At 44.3% G+C, this 17,951-nt stretch overlaps 5 protein-coding genes across 5 annotated transcripts; 3 read left to right on the forward strand and 2 right to left on the reverse strand.

The window, feature by feature from the left end:
- Positions 1-224: 224 nt before the first annotated feature.
- On the reverse strand, positions 225-2,486 carry PUMCH_002048 (uncharacterized protein; the record flags this gene model as incomplete). The annotated part of the gene is made up of 1 exon (XM_063021071.1): positions 225-2,486. The coding sequence occupies one exon, from the start codon at positions 2,484-2,486 to the stop codon at positions 225-227; it is 2,262 nt and encodes a 753-aa protein (XP_062877141.1).
- A 1,529-nt stretch (positions 2,487-4,015) lies between these two features.
- On the forward strand, positions 4,016-5,137 carry PUMCH_002049 (uncharacterized protein; the record flags this gene model as incomplete). Its single annotated transcript, XM_063021072.1, has 1 exon — positions 4,016-5,137. One exon carries the CDS (start codon positions 4,016-4,018, stop codon positions 5,135-5,137), a length of 1,122 nt encoding a protein of 373 aa, XP_062877142.1.
- Positions 5,138-5,505: 368 nt separating this feature from the next.
- On the reverse strand, positions 5,506-8,046 carry PUMCH_002050 (uncharacterized protein; the record flags this gene model as incomplete). Its single annotated transcript, XM_063021073.1, has 1 exon — positions 5,506-8,046. One exon carries the CDS (start codon positions 8,044-8,046, stop codon positions 5,506-5,508), a length of 2,541 nt encoding a protein of 846 aa, XP_062877143.1.
- Positions 8,047-11,338: 3,292 nt separating this feature from the next.
- On the forward strand, positions 11,339-15,595 carry PUMCH_002051 (uncharacterized protein; the record flags this gene model as incomplete). Its single annotated transcript, XM_063021074.1, has 1 exon — positions 11,339-15,595. One exon carries the CDS (start codon positions 11,339-11,341, stop codon positions 15,593-15,595), a length of 4,257 nt encoding a protein of 1,418 aa, XP_062877144.1.
- Positions 15,596-16,560: 965 nt separating this feature from the next.
- On the forward strand, positions 16,561-17,331 carry PUMCH_002052 (uncharacterized protein; the record flags this gene model as incomplete). The annotated part of the gene is made up of 1 exon (XM_063021075.1): positions 16,561-17,331. The coding sequence occupies one exon, from the start codon at positions 16,561-16,563 to the stop codon at positions 17,329-17,331; it is 771 nt and encodes a 256-aa protein (XP_062877145.1).
- Between the last annotated feature and the right edge of the window lie 620 nt (positions 17,332-17,951).

The raw sequence follows: 17,951 nt of genomic DNA on the forward strand, positions 1-17,951 counted from the left end.
AATTTTCCGTTCTTTTCTTTTAGTTTTTTTCAATTTGGTCTTCAATATGATTTTTCAAGTTTATAAAAAGATACTGTTATTGCTTTTGAGATACAAGCAAAAGAGAAGTGTGTACACGGACAAAGTGATAGATACTTTTTATTTTATTTCTTCATTACAGATTTATGTACTGCAATCTATAAGTCGTGTTTTCAAATCAGTCCATGTGAGGCATTTCTGCAAACTCAAATGTAATCGTCATCAGAGACTCTCCACGACTCCAAAAGCTTCAAGTGAGTCCAGTCCTCCTTTGGACCATCCATACCCCATGCAATCCATCTGAAGTACCAGAAGGTTCCGATCATCAATGCGTACAAAGCAACATAAATGCCAATGTAGATAGCTGGGGTTGACTTGTATCTTCTAGTGAAAGCCTCGACCTCATAGACGAAAACCAACATAGCAAAGTACAATGCTGGCAAGTAGTGGTGAACGTAAGTAACTCTTCCCATGATAACAAATGGCATGAAGTGCAAACCCCAACCAAACATAGGGTAAATTCCGCTCATCAAGAAAACCTTGACGCTGTTCTTAGTTGGGAAATCATTAATCTGTCTTTGCCATCTGATCAAATGGTACAAAGTGATGAAACAGAACAAGATAACACCTGCAGTAGAAGTCCAGGTGGTAGCTGGGGATCCAATCAAGAAATACTTTGTTCTGTCATCAGCCCAGGAAGACATTCTGATGCCCGCGTGCAAAGTTGGCCATTGCCACCATTGAGAGGCCAAGTCATCTTGCTTTTCAACTTCTGGCACAAGAGCATTGTTGGTGGCCATCATAGCCAAATTGAGCTGGATAAAGTCTCTCAAGAATTTGGTCTTTGGCAATTGGAAGTCCTCTGGAGCATTTGGCAACAATGCATTCTCGTTGGTCTCCAAGTTCCACCAGGTTCTCTTGTCCTTCTTGAATGGGTTCTTGAAGCAAACAACCTCACCTTGTCTGAAACCCCAAGCTGGCAAGGAGTTACCTGTGACACCCAAGTAACAGTTCATAACTGGGTTCTTCAATCTAAATGATGAAGACAATGGGTGTAATCTACTCTTATTTTCGGATCCGTAGTTTTCCATGATCTCTACAACCCAGTTGTCCTTGTGATCACCGACAGTCAAGTTACCATAACAAGCAACTTCATACTCAGATGTAGCTACAGGGGCGGCAACTTCGTGCGTGTGCAAGTTTCTGCCAGTGGAAGGATGAATGATTCTGAGCTCCATACCATCATGAACGTATTCGAGCTCCTGGTTCTCCTCAACGTTGTAAAAGTCGACGCCACGAGCTCTTTGGAAGATCCAGTTATTGTTGGAATCCTTGTGAGAGTAAGTAGTGACTTGTTGTTGCTTGGATCCCTCAGGGAAAGATTGAATATGAGAGTGAAGCAAACCACCAGTTAAGCCTTGGTTCTTCATAGTGACAACAGAGTGTCCAATAGTGACATCTCTTGGGCCGCCTCCGACTTCTGAGTTAAGTAAGTTGGCTTGGAACAAAGAAGACATGTTAGCGTCACCTGTTCCTGACTTATACAACAAATCGAAATGGATCTTGAAAGCCAACAAGAAAATAAGAATTGGAATCACGATCAAGGAGATACCACGAGCAATCCAGTGGTAGGTGTACTTGCCCCAAGACATGGTCTTGTCGCCAAATTTATTCCACAAGTCCACTACGGTGTAGATACCCACTAAGGTAGTGACGAAAAGACCCACCATTTTGGTGGAGCAGACGAGACCGATGGAAACACCGTTGAGAAGAAGCCACTTCCACCACTTGCGGGAGAAGTCAATTCCAACATTGTTGACAGTGTTAAACTTGGTCATGGTGTAAAGAGTAGTAGCGGTGAAGAACAAGAGCGGAGAGTCAAGCAAGATGAACTTGCCCAAGGTAACATAAGACAACTCAAAAGCTACCATGATGGTGTACAACCAGGTAGATGCAATTGACAAGCCTGCCTCCTTGGCGGTGTAGTAAGCCAAAGGAGTACACAAGGTGGAAAAGACAGCCTGGAAGATTCTCATTTTGGTGTAGTCGATGTACTCTGGGTAAATCTCTCCAGAAGGGAAGTCCCAGGAGCCATTATAGTTGGCCAACCATCCGGAAAGACCAACCATCATCTTGGCCAATGGAGGGTGCACGTCATGGTAGAACTCGTGTCTCAAGTAGTAAGAACCAAACTTACCAAAGTGAGCCTCATCCCACACCACAGCATCATTGACAGAGATTCTGTAAACTCTCAATACAAATGCAACAATGGTGAACACGAGAGGAGCCAACCAAGCCTCCAAGCTGAGAAGAGCCAGACTGGTGGATTCCTCATACTTTTCGTGGGGAGTGACTTCCTCGACCTCGATTTCCTGGGTGAGATCCACGGTGTCAACTTCTGCAAGACGCGCCGAACGTCTTGTTTTCACGGCAGACCCGTTATCCGCACTTCTTCCGGAGGCAGACATGGTGTTGTGCTGGAGAAGATGTGTTGATGTTGGAGTCAGGTGTGTTTCCGGACGTGTAGCTACGTGGTTTGAACACTGTCTGCAGGTGCAACACGAAACTAATTGAGCGGTTCAGATGGATGGAGATGAGAAACGCGAGTAAAGGCCAGGCTTGATGAACGCGAATTGTTTCGAATTCCGAGAATTGAGTCCGGAATCAATCGCATTGTGCTTTAATTTTTGTGGTGCTCATGGCAGCTTCTGTCTATCCTTTCCAGAGACGTATAAATCTTCGCGGCGAGGGTACTCCTTTGGCTGCAAATTTCGGCCGTGCAAATTTCAAGCAAGGCGGGAGGAGGATATCTTCAAGGTCTAATGAGCGATCAACGGCAGATGAATCAAATTTCAGTTCTTCAAACAGTATAGGCTTGTTTTGTTTTGTCTTTATTATAGAGATTGAATTTATTTTTGCGTGGTATTTTTTTTCATTTCCATGGTGAAAGCGCTCAGAATTTACAAATAACATTACTCAGGTGGCATTTGCCGCTAACTCAAAAACAGAATTTTGCAAATAATCACATAAATAGCAGAAGAGGCTTAAACTATCTCATTTCAAAAGTGATTACACTAAAATCACCGTTTTATTCCCCCTCACCAAACACTGTTTCATACTGGACGTACCTCCGAGAGTCCTCCTCAACCAAAGTCCGAGCCCCGCGAGACCGATGAAGCAAAATCCGAGGCTGAGAGCCTCAGTGGTCCTTGGGGCTTATACACTCAACGCCCGGTGTCCGGCTTTTAAGTTGCAATTGTTTTCTGATAGTCAATTAAATTTTTTTGCAGACCCAATTCTGAATGAAATGGGGAATCGAGGTCAGGGCAGGTGTACAAGTCAAAGCCATGGGGGTCGAAAAAAAAGAACAAAAAAGAAAGTAAATTCCATGGCAAAATTGCGTGGAAAGTCAACTTCAATTGATTTACAGACGAGACTGTTGTGGTACCCGTATTTAATCTGCACGTTCTACGACTCATATGTTACTTAGTCATATCGAATGCACAATGCTTACCAATTATGAACAACGCAAATGACACTAAGATATGTCTGCAAAACACCAAAAGCAATCTACGTGAATACTTGTAAGCGAATACCTGTCAATTGACGCAGATCAATAAAGTTTTGATCCCTATCACACGATTCTCGGTGTATCGCGGGAAACCGCCGCAGTTAAATCATAGGACATGAGGCCACACAAAGCGTGAAACAGGTGAGAAAGTGTGGTAATGCAGCGGCTGTCACACCAGTCAGCTGGCATTAGCATAACACTAAACTTAGTAATACCTAACAAAAATGAAGACAAAAGTTCAGTGTTGACTAATACTGCAGTCATTCTCACACAATTGACTCACTCTTGTATTTCGGGGTCAAGCTCGTGGCTCCCCCATACCCCTTCAACAACGGGCTCGGACTTGGACGGCGGACCGCGTGAGCCCGGGCAGCACCACCCAAAAGCCCCAGAACCATCTATGCCCATGGCGGCTATGTGCAGGTCATGTTCTTATGGGTCGGATCGCCCCGGCGCTGCGAATATATAAAAGGACACGATAATTCTCGCCCATTCTCTTCTTTTTTTTTGTTCCCCACAATTGAAAACAACTCAATTCCCTCATCTAAAATGGCTATCACTATTGGTATTAACGGTTTCGGCAGAATCGGTCGTCTCGTCTTGAGAGTCGCCCTTTCTAGACCAGACATCAAGGTTGTCGCTATCAACGACCCATTCATTGCCCCAGAGTACGCGTCTTACATGTTCAAGTACGACTCTACCCACGGTAAGTACGAGGGTGAGGTCAAGTCCTCCGGTGACAAGTTGATCATCGACGGCCAAGAGATCACCGTCTTCGGTGAGAGAGACCCAGCTCAAATTCCATGGGGTAAGGCTGGTGTCGACTACGTCATTGAGTCCACTGGTGTCTTCACCTCTTTGGAGGGTGCTCAAAAGCACATTGACGGTGGTGCCAAGAAGGTTATCATCACTGCTCCTTCTGGTGACGCCCCAATGTTCGTTGTTGGTGTCAACCACGAGAAGTACGCTGGTCAAACCATCGTTTCCAACGCTTCTTGTACTACCAACTGTTTGGCTCCATTGGCCAAGGTTATCAACGACACCTTCGGTATTGAGGAGGGTTTGATGACCACTGTCCACTCTATCACCGCCACCCAAAAGACCGTTGACGGTCCATCCCACAAGGACTGGAGAGGTGGTAGAACCGCTTCCGGTAACATCATCCCATCTTCCACTGGTGCTGCCAAGGCCGTCGGTAAGGTTATCCCAGAGTTGAACGGTAAGTTGACCGGTATGTCTTTGAGAGTCCCAACCGTCGATGTTTCCGTCGTCGACTTGACCGTCAAGTTGAAGACCGAGACCACCTACGAGGAGATCTCCGCTGCTATCAAGAAGGCTTCTGAGGGTGAGTTGAAGGGTGTCTTGGGTTACACCGAGGACGCTGTTGTCTCCACCGACTTCTTGGGCTGCAACTTGTCTTCCATCTTCGACCAAAAGGCTGGTATCTTGTTGTCCCCAACCTTCGTCAAGTTGATCTCTTGGTACGACAACGAGTTCGGTTACTCTACCAGAGTCGTCGACTTGTTGGAGCACGTCTCCAAGAACTAACTAGCTACTAAGTTGTGAAACTGTAGCTATTGATAAAGTACCTACGAAATATTAACGAAATTTCTTAAAATCATCTGTAGATTATCCCAATATCTTTGTTAGATTTAGAGTAGATGAGAATTGCGAATTGTTGACTAGATTAAAATGCTTGATTTATGCAGGGCTATACTATTAGATCAATGAGTGAATACAGATATCAACAACGTTAACTTTTCGTCTCAACCAAAATCAGCCCCGCCACTATTTGTTGCTGTCTCTGCCTATTTTTAAGACAAAATACTGAGTATAATGCAGGTTGGTATAAACGAACGCAAGTAAGTTTCAAAATTATAAGTGTTTATTGGGATGTATAATAAGAGACCACCTGATTAGGCTATTACTTGTGCAATGGACCACATGATAGAAACATTCACGAATACTAGTGATACCCATATGATGCTCGAGTGTAGTAATGGTGGGGTTTTGAATTGTTGGAAGTGAAAATTAACGCTGCCCATACTGGAGATCAGAGCAAATATGAAACCGAATAAAAGCATGAAAACAAGGACCGGATTGTCCAGGACATTGAGTTTTGTATCTCTTCCTTGAAGATTAAGCAATGAGCATAGAATGCCGAGGTTGATACCTGCAATAAAGACGGAGCTGAAGCAAAGCGAGAATGCCAAAAAAGAGACCACCGAATCATAATCATGCATAAATTGCAATTGATAGTCATTCCCGTGATTAAAAAAAGTTGGATCCTCGTTGATTGAATCATACATTGCGTCGCCATACGAATCGAGTAGCCGCTTTTCTTTGGCTTGCCTCCATCTGTAGTCTTCATAATCCATTAAGTTGAAGGCTCTGAAGGCTCTCAAGCTTCTATACTTGATCTTGATGAATGCAAGCATAAAACGATTGAACACATTATCCTCAAGATCGTTTTGAAAGCCGAGATAGACCAAATATCCGTCCTCACTGGCATTTTCCTCAGAGAAATTCTCGAGATCTGAAGGCTGAGGACTTGGATAATCGGTTGAGTGAATAACGTATGGTTTAGGGGGTGAAGGAGCAGCCAGTGTCTTCACGGATGCCCCATGATTCGTGGGAGGAGGAGAAACAGTTCTTGTTGCAGCGTCTGCAGAAGAAAATAAAGACTTGCAAGATTCCTGTCTATGCAAAATCATATTGGACCTGCTTTGAATTATTGTCTTATCAAGGTTAAGTTGCTTATTAGAGATCTCAACATTCTCGTAATTCTTGAGCAAATTAAGGTTTAAAAGGCGCGAGTAGTGATTATTGGGGTTCGATGGGATCTCATTTGAATAACATGAGTTCATGTAGTCAAACATTGAGAATCCCTTAAATGCATGAATAGGAGCACTCCTAAAAAGATTTTGAATCTTGTAGGGGAGTTTATTAAGTGCCGAAATAGGAGGCTTACTCCTTAAAATGTTGCCATCGATCTCAGTAACAAGTTGATCTTCGAAGGCATGCAAATGCGAATCATTAGAGTAAATGCTAAAAGAATTGAAGGGAAAGGGGTCCATTTGATCTGTTTCAAATGTGACCTTGGGAGGAATAGAGTTGCTGGTAAAAATGTCTTCGTCAAGGGTCATGTAAAAACTATCTTCATACACCTTCTTGTCAATGACAGCAGCCTTTGGCTCTGCCGAATCAACCGTCAACGGACTGATCGTGCTTGAAATGCCGGTTGTGTCCTCATGGTCAGTGGGCTTCCAAGAGAGAAAGTATCTGGTACGGTTGAATACCTGATGAAGGGAGGGGACAAGGTTGCAACCCGATATGAACTCAAGCGTGGTCCGAGTCATACTGGAAAGGCCACCGCAGCTGATGTAATCGTTAACCTTTTGCCGTAAATCCTCCTTCGCTTTGAGATCGGTTTCATTGAGCAATGACAAGATGATGCTGGCCATGTTGTGCAGCAAGCAGCAGTACGAGTATTTTCTCAAACCGCCGGTATATGCTATAACGATGGACAAAGGCAGGTTTTCATAAGAAATGATCAAAGAAGGGCTTGGTGCATCCGGATGGGTCAAGTAAAAGATCGAAGCTTTGCACAGCTGAGAAACTTTTGGGATTGTCAAATAAACATCGAGCGTCAAGCTTAAATCATTTCGAGATGTAATGTTCTTTGGAATGAGTGAGTGCAGCGAGAAGTTCTTCTTGAGCACAGTGATAAGATCAAATTTACCCATCTGATCCGCTGCGCCGAGACTGCCATCAACATTGAAGTCATCAAGACCCGAATGTTGCGAAGCAAGCGAGCCGCGGAAGCTCTTCATCGTAGTGCCGGAGTGACTCTTTTTGAGTCCATCATTGTTAGCTTGGCTGGGACGTTTGTGCATTTGTTGGAGCAACTCACGCAGTTCGATGTCAATCTCATTGAGGAAGTACAGCAAGTCATCAGTAATCTTGGAGAGGTCGAAGTTAATGAAAGAGTACGGATTCGATTGAAGCGTTTGCATCAATTCAGTCACAAAAGCTTTGGCAACAGCCGGATCATGGTAGTGCTTGTTGAACTTCTTGAAGATCTTCTTGACAGCAATTTTCTGAACCACAATGAACTTAGTCAAATTTCTGACGTCGATTGAGATCTCGTTGATGGCATCATAATGAAGCGTGTTCAAGCGAGCTAGCTGCGCTGCGATGTTCTCTTCGTGGTTGCGCCTAATGGCCAAAAATTGAGAGGTATCTACTTTGAGTCTCCGTTCTAGCTCGCCAGCCTTGGTCATCACGAATAGATTAAGATAGTCGAAATTGTCGATGAACTGGCGCCGGAGCTTCGATAAGTCTGTTGACTTCTGGCGGGTGATTTCACGAATTGATGCTTTGAGATCATTGTACTCTAGGTTGTAGACTTTCCATTCAGGAATCGATAAGTGGGCAAGGTTCTTACCAAATTTCATGGAGGGGAGTGTATTGTTTCTGGGGCAGCTACAAAGGTCTGTTTTGCCGAATGTTCGTGAGTAAATGTGTGGACTGAAGAAAGAGTGAAGAGTATAAGCGATGGAGTTAGGAGTGCTCCCAGTCAGAAATTATATTGTAGTATAGATGATTCTACGCAGGCGCAGGGCTCAGCGGTTTGGCGTGCATGTGGCCGGAAGCGAGACTATGCACCCTCAATGATACACATCCATACAGGAGATAGGTAGGCGATAAATAGAGAAATGATGAGGCGGATGCATCGTCAAAGACGAGATGCTTTTTCTTAGTTGACGATTCATGCGATGTAAGGAGCTGCCGTGGTTGAAATGAGAAATCGAATCGGAAAATCGCAAGCTTCGACAGGCGTCTCGGTGGCCATTGGTGTCAAGTTTGATTGTTGAAACCAGCCTGATTGCGCATACAGATATGTACTTTGAATGGCAAATCCCGCTGCAGTCTTTTACTGACCACGGCCAAGACGGCTCGAATAATAGCGCTGCAGATCGACACTGTAATGTGAAGGTATGTGTCCTGCTGGGCTCTTCTGGGGTGCAAAAGGACACCACTGCACACAGAATACTGGCCTTACTGCAGACAGCCAGAAATGTACCGTAGCAAGACTCAGGGGGATGACTGAAATCAAATCAGTGTGGATCAGATAACAAAACAACGAAGAATAAATTGATTGAGGTAGGCTCAGACATTGTTGGCACTGTTCTACGAAATTCTACTGATCTTTTAACGTCAGGCCCTACCCGATTCCGCGAAAAACCGGCCCGATAAAGTGAGCGGTGTTACGAGCACCCACCCCGAGCGGGGCATCAAATCATGTGAAGCTCCGGATCTAATACAACTGCACAGCCTAGTTTTAGCCAGAAGTGGGCGAGCCCGGAGCGACTTCAAGCCTACCAATTACCAATTGATTTTACCCCAATGTTTTTGAAGGCCATCTCCAATTTCGTGAATCACAGTAATTGGCCCCGGAGCCTAGGCCTGGACCTAACAATAATACAGCATCGACTACAGTATCACACTGCAGATAGACCCCGCAGGAATTTATCCTATAAACACCGATGGGGCGCTCGTTGTGACAACCGACAGGCTAAGTCGCAGAACGAAAAGTCATATGAAGCCGTTTGTGGTGCCTGCATAATTGACTCCATCTAATTACAAATTATAGTTCGTATTAATTTGACAGAATGCCTCATCTGATCTCATACTACGAATGATGTTACATGTAGGACTAATCCCAGCGCGAATCAATGAGGATGTCTTTGCCTGAGATAGTTTAATTTCTGTAAGATGACAATGCACTCTTTGAAGCAGACCTGCCTGTAGCACATTCTTCCGACACCGTTTATCAACCAGTGCAGAGAGTCAAGTACCTGCGGCTCAGTCACTGAAGCCGCATGAAAATACGATGTGCCGACGTGCACTCCCGCATATCCTGATAAGGCAAGCGCCTCGTTAAAGTCACACGACCAAAGCCAGTTTGTCTTGAGAATGCCGAATTAGAGTTGTGGCCGGGTTCGTTATTGTTTCTACCGAAGGTCTTCAAAAGGGGTATGCCTCAAAACAGCGGTACGCCTCAAAAGGAGGTTTGCTTGAAATGGCGGGTTTTTTAAGCTGTCGTAAGTATTGAACGGAGGCACGTATAGTGGTTTATCTTGAACAGTGGTCTGTAAAGGCGGCTTCGTGGCTTTAGATTTCCGCTATCATCTCTGACTATACCTTGTGATTTAGATGATTATACTTCAAATCGAAAATTGAATAAAATATTGCTAGGTAACAGGAATGGCTCATGAATCATTATCATTATGCATAATAAGGTGCAATAGTTGAAGTAGAGTAGTCCTCGACAAACGAGTCACTTCAGGAGAATGCCACACAGAGTCTGCTGAAGGACTTTTGCCGTTCTATGCTTCGTTTCATGTATTGTGTCCGGAGTTAGGATCTTGGTCATAGGGGTAAGAATAAACGGCTCTCGTAACCGCAGGTTATGCAACTTCGAAGTCGTGTGAGGATTTGCCTAATTGGGCAAGCTGATTGTGAGAACAACTACTTGGGCGAACGCAAAAGCTTAATAGAATAAAATCAAAAACCAACAACAAATTTAAAAAAAAAAACGGCCGATTTATTCGTCCCCGGTCAATTAAGCAAAAATTAGTGAACGCTTGATGATGTGTTCACAGAAGATCCAATAGTATGCGCCTCGTCGGTGTTTCATTACAATTGACTGCTTCGATTTTTTTGATTACGATTGACCTTCATTGGAATATGTTTTCGAACACGCACAAGAGTTCTCCTGACTGAAACTGTGCGAACTCCATGGGATGTGAATTATCGATTCTTTGAAATTTGTGAGAAGCGATTCAACAGCAACCGAACGAGAATATAACTACATTAGAAAAACAGAAAAAAACAGAAAAAAAAAAACTCCAGTCACGCACACACTGAGGTTTGGGCATTTGATCTCTGAATTAGTGACCCTTCTGTTAGACCACTTTTGGCGGGAACCATTCCCAGCTCATACATAATTTCCACTTGAAATGGTCTGCACTCACGTGGTATGACCAATTCTCCAACATACTCACAAGCCAATCTATGAAAAAACCCAAAAAAAAAAAATTCGATTATATTAAAGCTCTAATCAAATAATTCGGAATTGATTTCTCTATTAGTCTATCACATTCGCCCTTTTCAAAACCATCCACAGATCAAGACACAGAGACCAATACTTACCCTCGGTTCCATTCCCAAGACGCTTACAAATTATCCATGGCCCTAAAGTCATTCCCTCACATCACAGTTTATTCCGCATCCCACCCACGCTCCTTGGCGTGTTAAATTCGAACCCTGGGGCCGGTGGAACCAATCATTCGCAGCCAGTTCAGATTATTCTTCTTCACGTGAGATTACTCAATGGAAAATTTTCCAACTGCACATAGCTGATAATGATACCGTGGGGGTACACATATACTGAACATTTGCAACGATTTTGTAATTGTGACCTCTTTTGCGGACCTGAAACCATTGTGATTCGTTTCTGCTATCAGAGTACTAATTATTCCTGTGCCTCATCTACTTGCCATAAATCGCTGAGCTTCGTTCACTTCCTGTTTTGATCCTTATCGTGAGTACCACCTCAGATTATTATATAGACACGAGTTTAGCTGTTGCTGCCTGATAATAAGTCCCACACAAAACCTAGACAAGCGTGCTCGAACAGAAATCGCCTTCCATTGAAATATTATAAAATTTGGGTTTTGCGCCATGTCTACTTCTCCTATTGAGGCTGTTGCAGCCGTCATTAAGGCCGCTAGTAACCCAGTGTATGTGACTCAACCAGCCAAATCCGCTGCATCCAAGTGGGCCGAACTCTTGGAATTCACTCCCTTGATCGACTCTAATGAGCCTTTGGCACTCGTTGCGGGCTACATCGATGCCAATGACGTTTCTGAAGATGACGTTCGTCCCACCACGGTTGTGGTCACTGACGGAACCACCTTGTTGCAGAACTTGCCATTTTTGTCTTTATCTGCTTATAAGAAGACTCCAGTTGTCATAAATGTCGATCTCTCAGCCGGTGACTACGGCGTCGTCACCGCGTTCTCTGATGCACAGATTCCTATCTTTGTATCTCAAAATGCTGCCGACGCTTTCGTTCACACACAGGCTGCCTTCGCTGCTGCTGCTTCTGAGAAGAGTGCCGTGCTTAATTTTTTCTCTTCAGCCAGCGCTAGTGAGAAAATTACCACTGATATCTCTTCTCAACCTCAAGGAACTTTCAGTGACATCCTTGTCCAATACAACATCAACGCATTCCTGGCACTCAACAAGGTTTCCAACGCCAAAGATGCCATTGTATTCTTGGGACAGACATCTCCTGAATTGGTCAAAGCTGCAACTGCCCAGAAGGCCTTGTTGTACACTGTGAACGTCTTCCAACCTTTGGACTTGGAGGCTCTCCTTTCTATAATACCTTCTTCCGTCGAGACCTTGACTTTGGTTGAGCAGACGACTAAGATTGCCTCTTTCTCTCCTTTGCTTTTGGAATTCTTCAAGAAGTACCCTCAATTCCAGCATTTGAAAAACTTCACAAAGATCGTTGGAGCTAAGTATGCCCATGCTTCCGATGCATCTTCTGCTACATCTAATTTATTGGCCAACACTAGATCTGCTTCTCCATTGCAGAACGTTTTGTTTGGCAAAGCCGACGGAACTGCTTCTTCCGAGGCACAAACAGCCCAGAGCGAGAAGCAAGCTGGTCAACTCAAAGTTTACGAGTTGGAGCAAGCATACTTAAAGGTCTTGAACCAGGTTAACCCTAACAGCACTGTCCTTAACGACATCTCCGAAAAAACCTTGGGAGGATCCAGCAACCCTGAGTTTGGTTTTGGATCTTACTTGTACTTCAAGGAGAGACAAAACAATTTGGCCGCTTTGGTTTCAGCATACATTCAAAAAGGTGTCTTCTCCTCTCTAGACAACGAGAAATTGGTGGAGCTCTTATCTCAATGGTTGGTTCAGCTCAAGCAGGGCAAAGCCTTTGCATCAGTTGAGGAACTATTAAACATCCTTAGCTCGGACCAATCCGAACCAGCAAAGGAAATTCTTAGTTTGAAGGACTACTTCACCATTCAATCCAAGTGGTTGGTTGGATCTGATGCTTGGTCCTATGACTTGGGATCCTCAGGTGTTCACAACGTTATTTCCTCCGGAGAGAATGTGAACATGCTTGTTATTGATTCCGAACCATACTCCTCTAAAAAAGCTGGCGCTCTCCGCAAGAAGGACATTGGATTGTACGCTATGAACTACGGCAACTGTTATGTCGCATCTGTCGCCATCTACTCTTCCTACACCCAAGTCTTGCAAGCTTTCATTGAGGCAGAGAAGTTCAATGGACCATCTATTGTGTTGGCATACTTGCCTTATGAGACTGAAGATGCTCAAGTTTTGAGCATTTTGAAGGACACCAAGGCTGCAGTCGACTCCGGGTACTGGCCATTGTACAGATTCGATTCTGCTCAAGAGGAGGACTCTCTCAGATTCAAGCTCGATTCATCTGCCTTGAGAACTCAATTGAGAGACTTCTTGGACCGTGAGAACAAATTGACTCTTTTGGCTAAGAAGAATCCCCAACTCTCTCGTAACTTGACAGCTTCAGCCAACTCTGAGGCAAAGAAGCGTCAAGCTCAACTCGAGGATGAGTCTTACAAGCAATTGTTGCAAGGATTGTCTGGTCCGCCATTGACCATTGGTTTTGCCTCTGATGGAGGAAATGCCGAAGCTGTGGCAAAAAAGATCAACCGTCAAGCTTTGGCCCGTGGATTGAAGTCCATCGTCTTGTCTATGGATGACATCTCGGTCGAAGACTTACCCTTGGAGACAAACATCGTGTTTGTGACTTCCACTGCTGGTCAAGGTGAGTTCCCAAACAACGGTAAAGGTTTCTGGGATGAGTTGAAGCTGTCTCAGGACTTGGACTTATCTTCTATCCGTTTCTCCGTCTTCGGATTGGGTGATTCCAAATACTGGCCAAGAAAAGAGGACAAGCACTACTACAACAAGCCCGCTGTTGATTTGTTCAACAAGTTGGAGTTCTACGGTGGTGTGGAGTTGGCTGGTCTTGGCTTGGGTGATGACCAGGACCCAGATGGGTTCAGCACCGGCTATGACGATTGGCTTCCAAAGATCTGGACTGCTCTAGGTGTTGATAATGTGGAAGGTATTGAAGAACCAAAGCCACTCACCAACGAAGACATGAAGATTCAATCGGACTACTTGAGAGGTACTATTGCCGAGGGATTGAGAGACGAGTCTACGGGTGCAATCTGTGCTGTTGATCAACAATTGACCAAGTTCCACGGTATCTACATGCAAGATGACAGAGACATCAGAGATGAACGTAAAGCTCAAGGCTTGGAGCCCGCTTACTCGTTCATGGTTCGTCTCCGGTTGCCAGGTGGTGCTGCCAATCCATCCCAATATTTGAGATTGGACGAGTTAGCAGATGTCAGAGGTAACGGCACTCTTAAAATCACAACCCGTGCTACCTTCCAGCTTCATGGTGTCGTCAAGCACAACATGAAGCCAGCTATCAGAGGAATGAACGGTGTCTTGTTGGATACTTTGGCTGCATGTGGTGACGTGAACAGAAATGTCATGGTCTCTGCTTTGCCTGAAAATGCCAAGGTTCACAAGCAGATCGCTGACACCGGTGCTCTCATTTCTGAGCACTTGTTGCCAGAAACCACTGCCTACCATGAGATTTGGTTGGAGGGTGCTGACGACCAAGATTATGCTGGTGACAGAGAGAAATGGGAGGCCAGACCAGATGGTCCAAAGAAGAAGAAGACCATGGTTGCAGGTAATGCTTTGGTTGACTATGAGCCACAGTATGGTCCAACTTACTTGCCAAGAAAGTTTAAGGTCGTCATCACTGTCCCACCTTACAACGATGTTGATGTCTACGCACACGATATTGGTTTGATTGCAATTGTGGAGAACAACAACGTCATTGGTTACAACCTTCTTGCTGGTGGTGGTATGGGTTCCACCCATAACAACGTCAAAACCTACCCTAGAACTGGTTCTATGTTGGGTTTCGTGCCAATTGAGAAAGTCCATATTGCTTGTGAGAATGTCATGTTAGTGCAAAGAGACTTCGGTGACAGAACCAACAGAAAGCATGCTAGATTGAAGTACACCGTTGATGATCTTGGCGTCGACGTATTCAAGCAGAAGGTTGAAGAATACTGGGGCGAGTCTTTCGAAGAGCCTCGTGCCTTCGAGATCAAGAGCAATGTTGACTACTTTGGTTGGGTCAAGGACGAGACTGGATTGAACCACTTCACTGCGTTCATTGAGAACGGTCGTATCGAGGACACTGCTTCATTGCCTCAAAAATCTGGTTTGAGAGAATTAGCCAAGTATTTGATCTCTCAAAATACTTCGGGTGAATTCAGATTGACTGGTAACCAGCACATGGTTATTTCGAACATTTCGGACGACCACTTGGCTGCCGTCAAGGAAATTCTTGCCAAGTACAAACTTGACAACACCGAATTCTCAGCTTTGAGATTGTCATCCTCATCGTGTGTGGCTCTTCCAACCTGTGGTTTGGCTATGGCTGAATCCGAGCGTTACTTGCCTGAGTTGATTACTAAGTTGGAGCAATCCTTGGAGGAGTACGGTTTGAGACACGACTCTGTGGTCATGAGAATGACTGGTTGCCCTAACGGATGTGCCAGACCATGGCTTGCTGAGGTGGCATTGGTTGGTAAAGCTCCTGGTGCCTACAACTTGTTGTTGGGAGGTGGTCACCACGGTCACAGATTGAACAAGATTTACCGTTACTCTATCAAGGAGCATGAGATCTTGAGCATCTTGAAGCCACTCTTCAAGAGATGGAGTTTGGAGAGAAACGAGGGTGAACCTTTCGGAGATTTCTGTATCAGAATTGGAGAGATCAAGGAGACTACTGAAGGTAAATACTTCCACGAGGGCATTCCAGAGGATGCTTAAAAAATATTTAGTACATTATAATAGAAATTTAACTTATGAATTACAGCTAGCTTTTTACTGCAAAAATCTCCAACTACAGTACTGTCCCAGTACATGGGTTGTCACAAACCCACAATAGCACAATATCTCCTACATACATACAACTTTTATCATCAAATAAGATCCCATTAATAATGCATACTTCATATAAAGTTATTCCTTGCGCTCTTCCTCGGCCTGTGCCATCTCCACTACGTCTTTCGATGTAGGAGATCGACTTCTTTCCAACTCCAAGACAGAGCGAATCTGTGCCGATCTCATGGTCATGCCCACCCGCTTGACACGTCGATGAACTTTCCTTCGACAATTCTGAGCTACCCGTGCTGCAACCTCTCGTAGATACTCTTCATGTACTTGTCTGAGTTTTCGTAGTTCAAGAACCAATAGCTTCTTTTGTTCTTTAGTGAGAGACATGGGCTAGAGCTGCTGAGGAAAAACGGGAAGAGCTAGAGAGATTGAGCCATGAACTAGAGTAAGGTTGTGTTATTGTGTAAAATAGCTGTGGAATCACGATACAGTAATCTGAGATAGTAGAGTGAATGCGGAAAGATATAGGGACGCTGAACGCACCGATTAATAAAATAGCAAGTCGGGGTGAATTCCTAAAGAAAATATCATTTCCGAATCCTTTCAAACTCGCAGTAATTTTTAATGCTTTGTTTTCTTTGCCACCTCAAGTTCAATAGTCTCATTCATAATAGTGAAGCATGAGAGAAATCAACACCAATTGACTTATGTAAACAAGCCATTCCTAAAGAAGTTTTTTCTTTTTTTTTTTTGAATAATCAATACTGTGTAAGAAAACTACGAAAAGAGTCTGCTCTATGTGTACCCTCTGTGTTTTTCAATTCCGCTACCCTGATTAGATTACCCCAACTTAATCGCACTGGTACTACAACACCAACCTCTCTACATTCACATTCGCCATGGTGCTCGAGGCAACAATTATCGCAATTGACAATTCCGAATACATGCGCAATGGCGACTTTGTCACCACCCGTTATGACGCACAAGCCACCGCCACTGAATACATCTTCCAAAACAAGATCAACTCCAACCCCGAGAACACCGTCGGTTTGTTGTCCTACGGTGGCAGCGGCCCTCAAGTGTTGTCCACATTGACCACAGACTTCGGCAAGATCTTGTCAGGGGCCCATGGAACCAAAATCAGCGGAGAGAACCACTTTTCGAGCGGGCTCCAGGTGGCTGCTCTCGCCTTGAAGCATAGACAGAATAAGGTCCAAAACCAGCGAATCATTGCATTTGTGGGAAGCCCTATCCGTGAAAGCGATAAGGAGTTGGAGAAGTTGGCCAAGAAAATGAAGAAGAACAACGTCGCCGTGGACATTGTCAACTTTGGCGAGGAGAACGTCAACACCGCCAAGTTGGAGAAGTTTCACACGGCTGTCAATAATCACGACAACTCCCATTTAGTCACAGTTCCACCTGGTCCTCGTCTTTTGTACGAGGTCATTGCCACTTCGTCCATCTTGGCTGAGGAGGGGTTCGAAATGGCAGACTCCAACGATTTCTTTGGAGGCGTAGATGCAAACATGGACCCAGACTTAGCTTTGGCCTTGAGACTCTCGCTAGAAGAGGAGAAACAGAGGCAAGAGCGCGAGGCCAAGGAATCCAAGGAGACTAAGGACGACTTGACCAAGATTGAGGAGGAAGACGAAGAGAGAAAGGAGAAATAGAGTATGCCCTTTCTAAATACATAGATTTTTAGCTCAAATGAAAATTTCCAGAAAGCTGAACTATGATAAGTTCAATTACTTTAAAGAAACAAGTGTACCACAATGCGAGAGTTTCTCGGTATAATTAAGTAACATGAATTGGGATTACCTAATGAAAGACTAAAGCAATGCTTTTATGTAAATCTGAGGATTATACTAGCCGCATGTCTTGTTTGTCTTATGTTCTGCCACTTTGTTCACGGTGAACTGGAGATGAGATGCAGAGCATAATATCTTCAATCAGATCTTTTTATAAAAATATGAGATCCGCACACGTAATATATCCATACTTTTCCTTTTCAATATCTTGTTGCGAGATTGCAATGGCTGCTTCTAAATCAACTGAGAAAGTGGCGAAGAAACGATCGGAGCTATTTGCCTCTCATGATAAGCAGACCACTTATTTCAATGCAATGAGTGTTGCTCAATTCATAGACAAGTATTCACAAGTATGCATCATCAATTACCTTCTTATTTCAATATGTACTAACTTCTAGGGCGACTTTGACCTTTCAAAAATAAGATGTCCGCCCTGTTTGGACAACATCGGATTTTTCGAGGCGCCAGATGCCTATAGTGAG

This window comes from Australozyma saopauloensis, chromosome 2, assembly GCF_035610405.1.
Source record: "Australozyma saopauloensis chromosome 2, complete sequence".
Taxonomy (NCBI): Eukaryota; Fungi; Ascomycota; class Pichiomycetes; order Serinales; family Metschnikowiaceae; genus Australozyma; species Australozyma saopauloensis.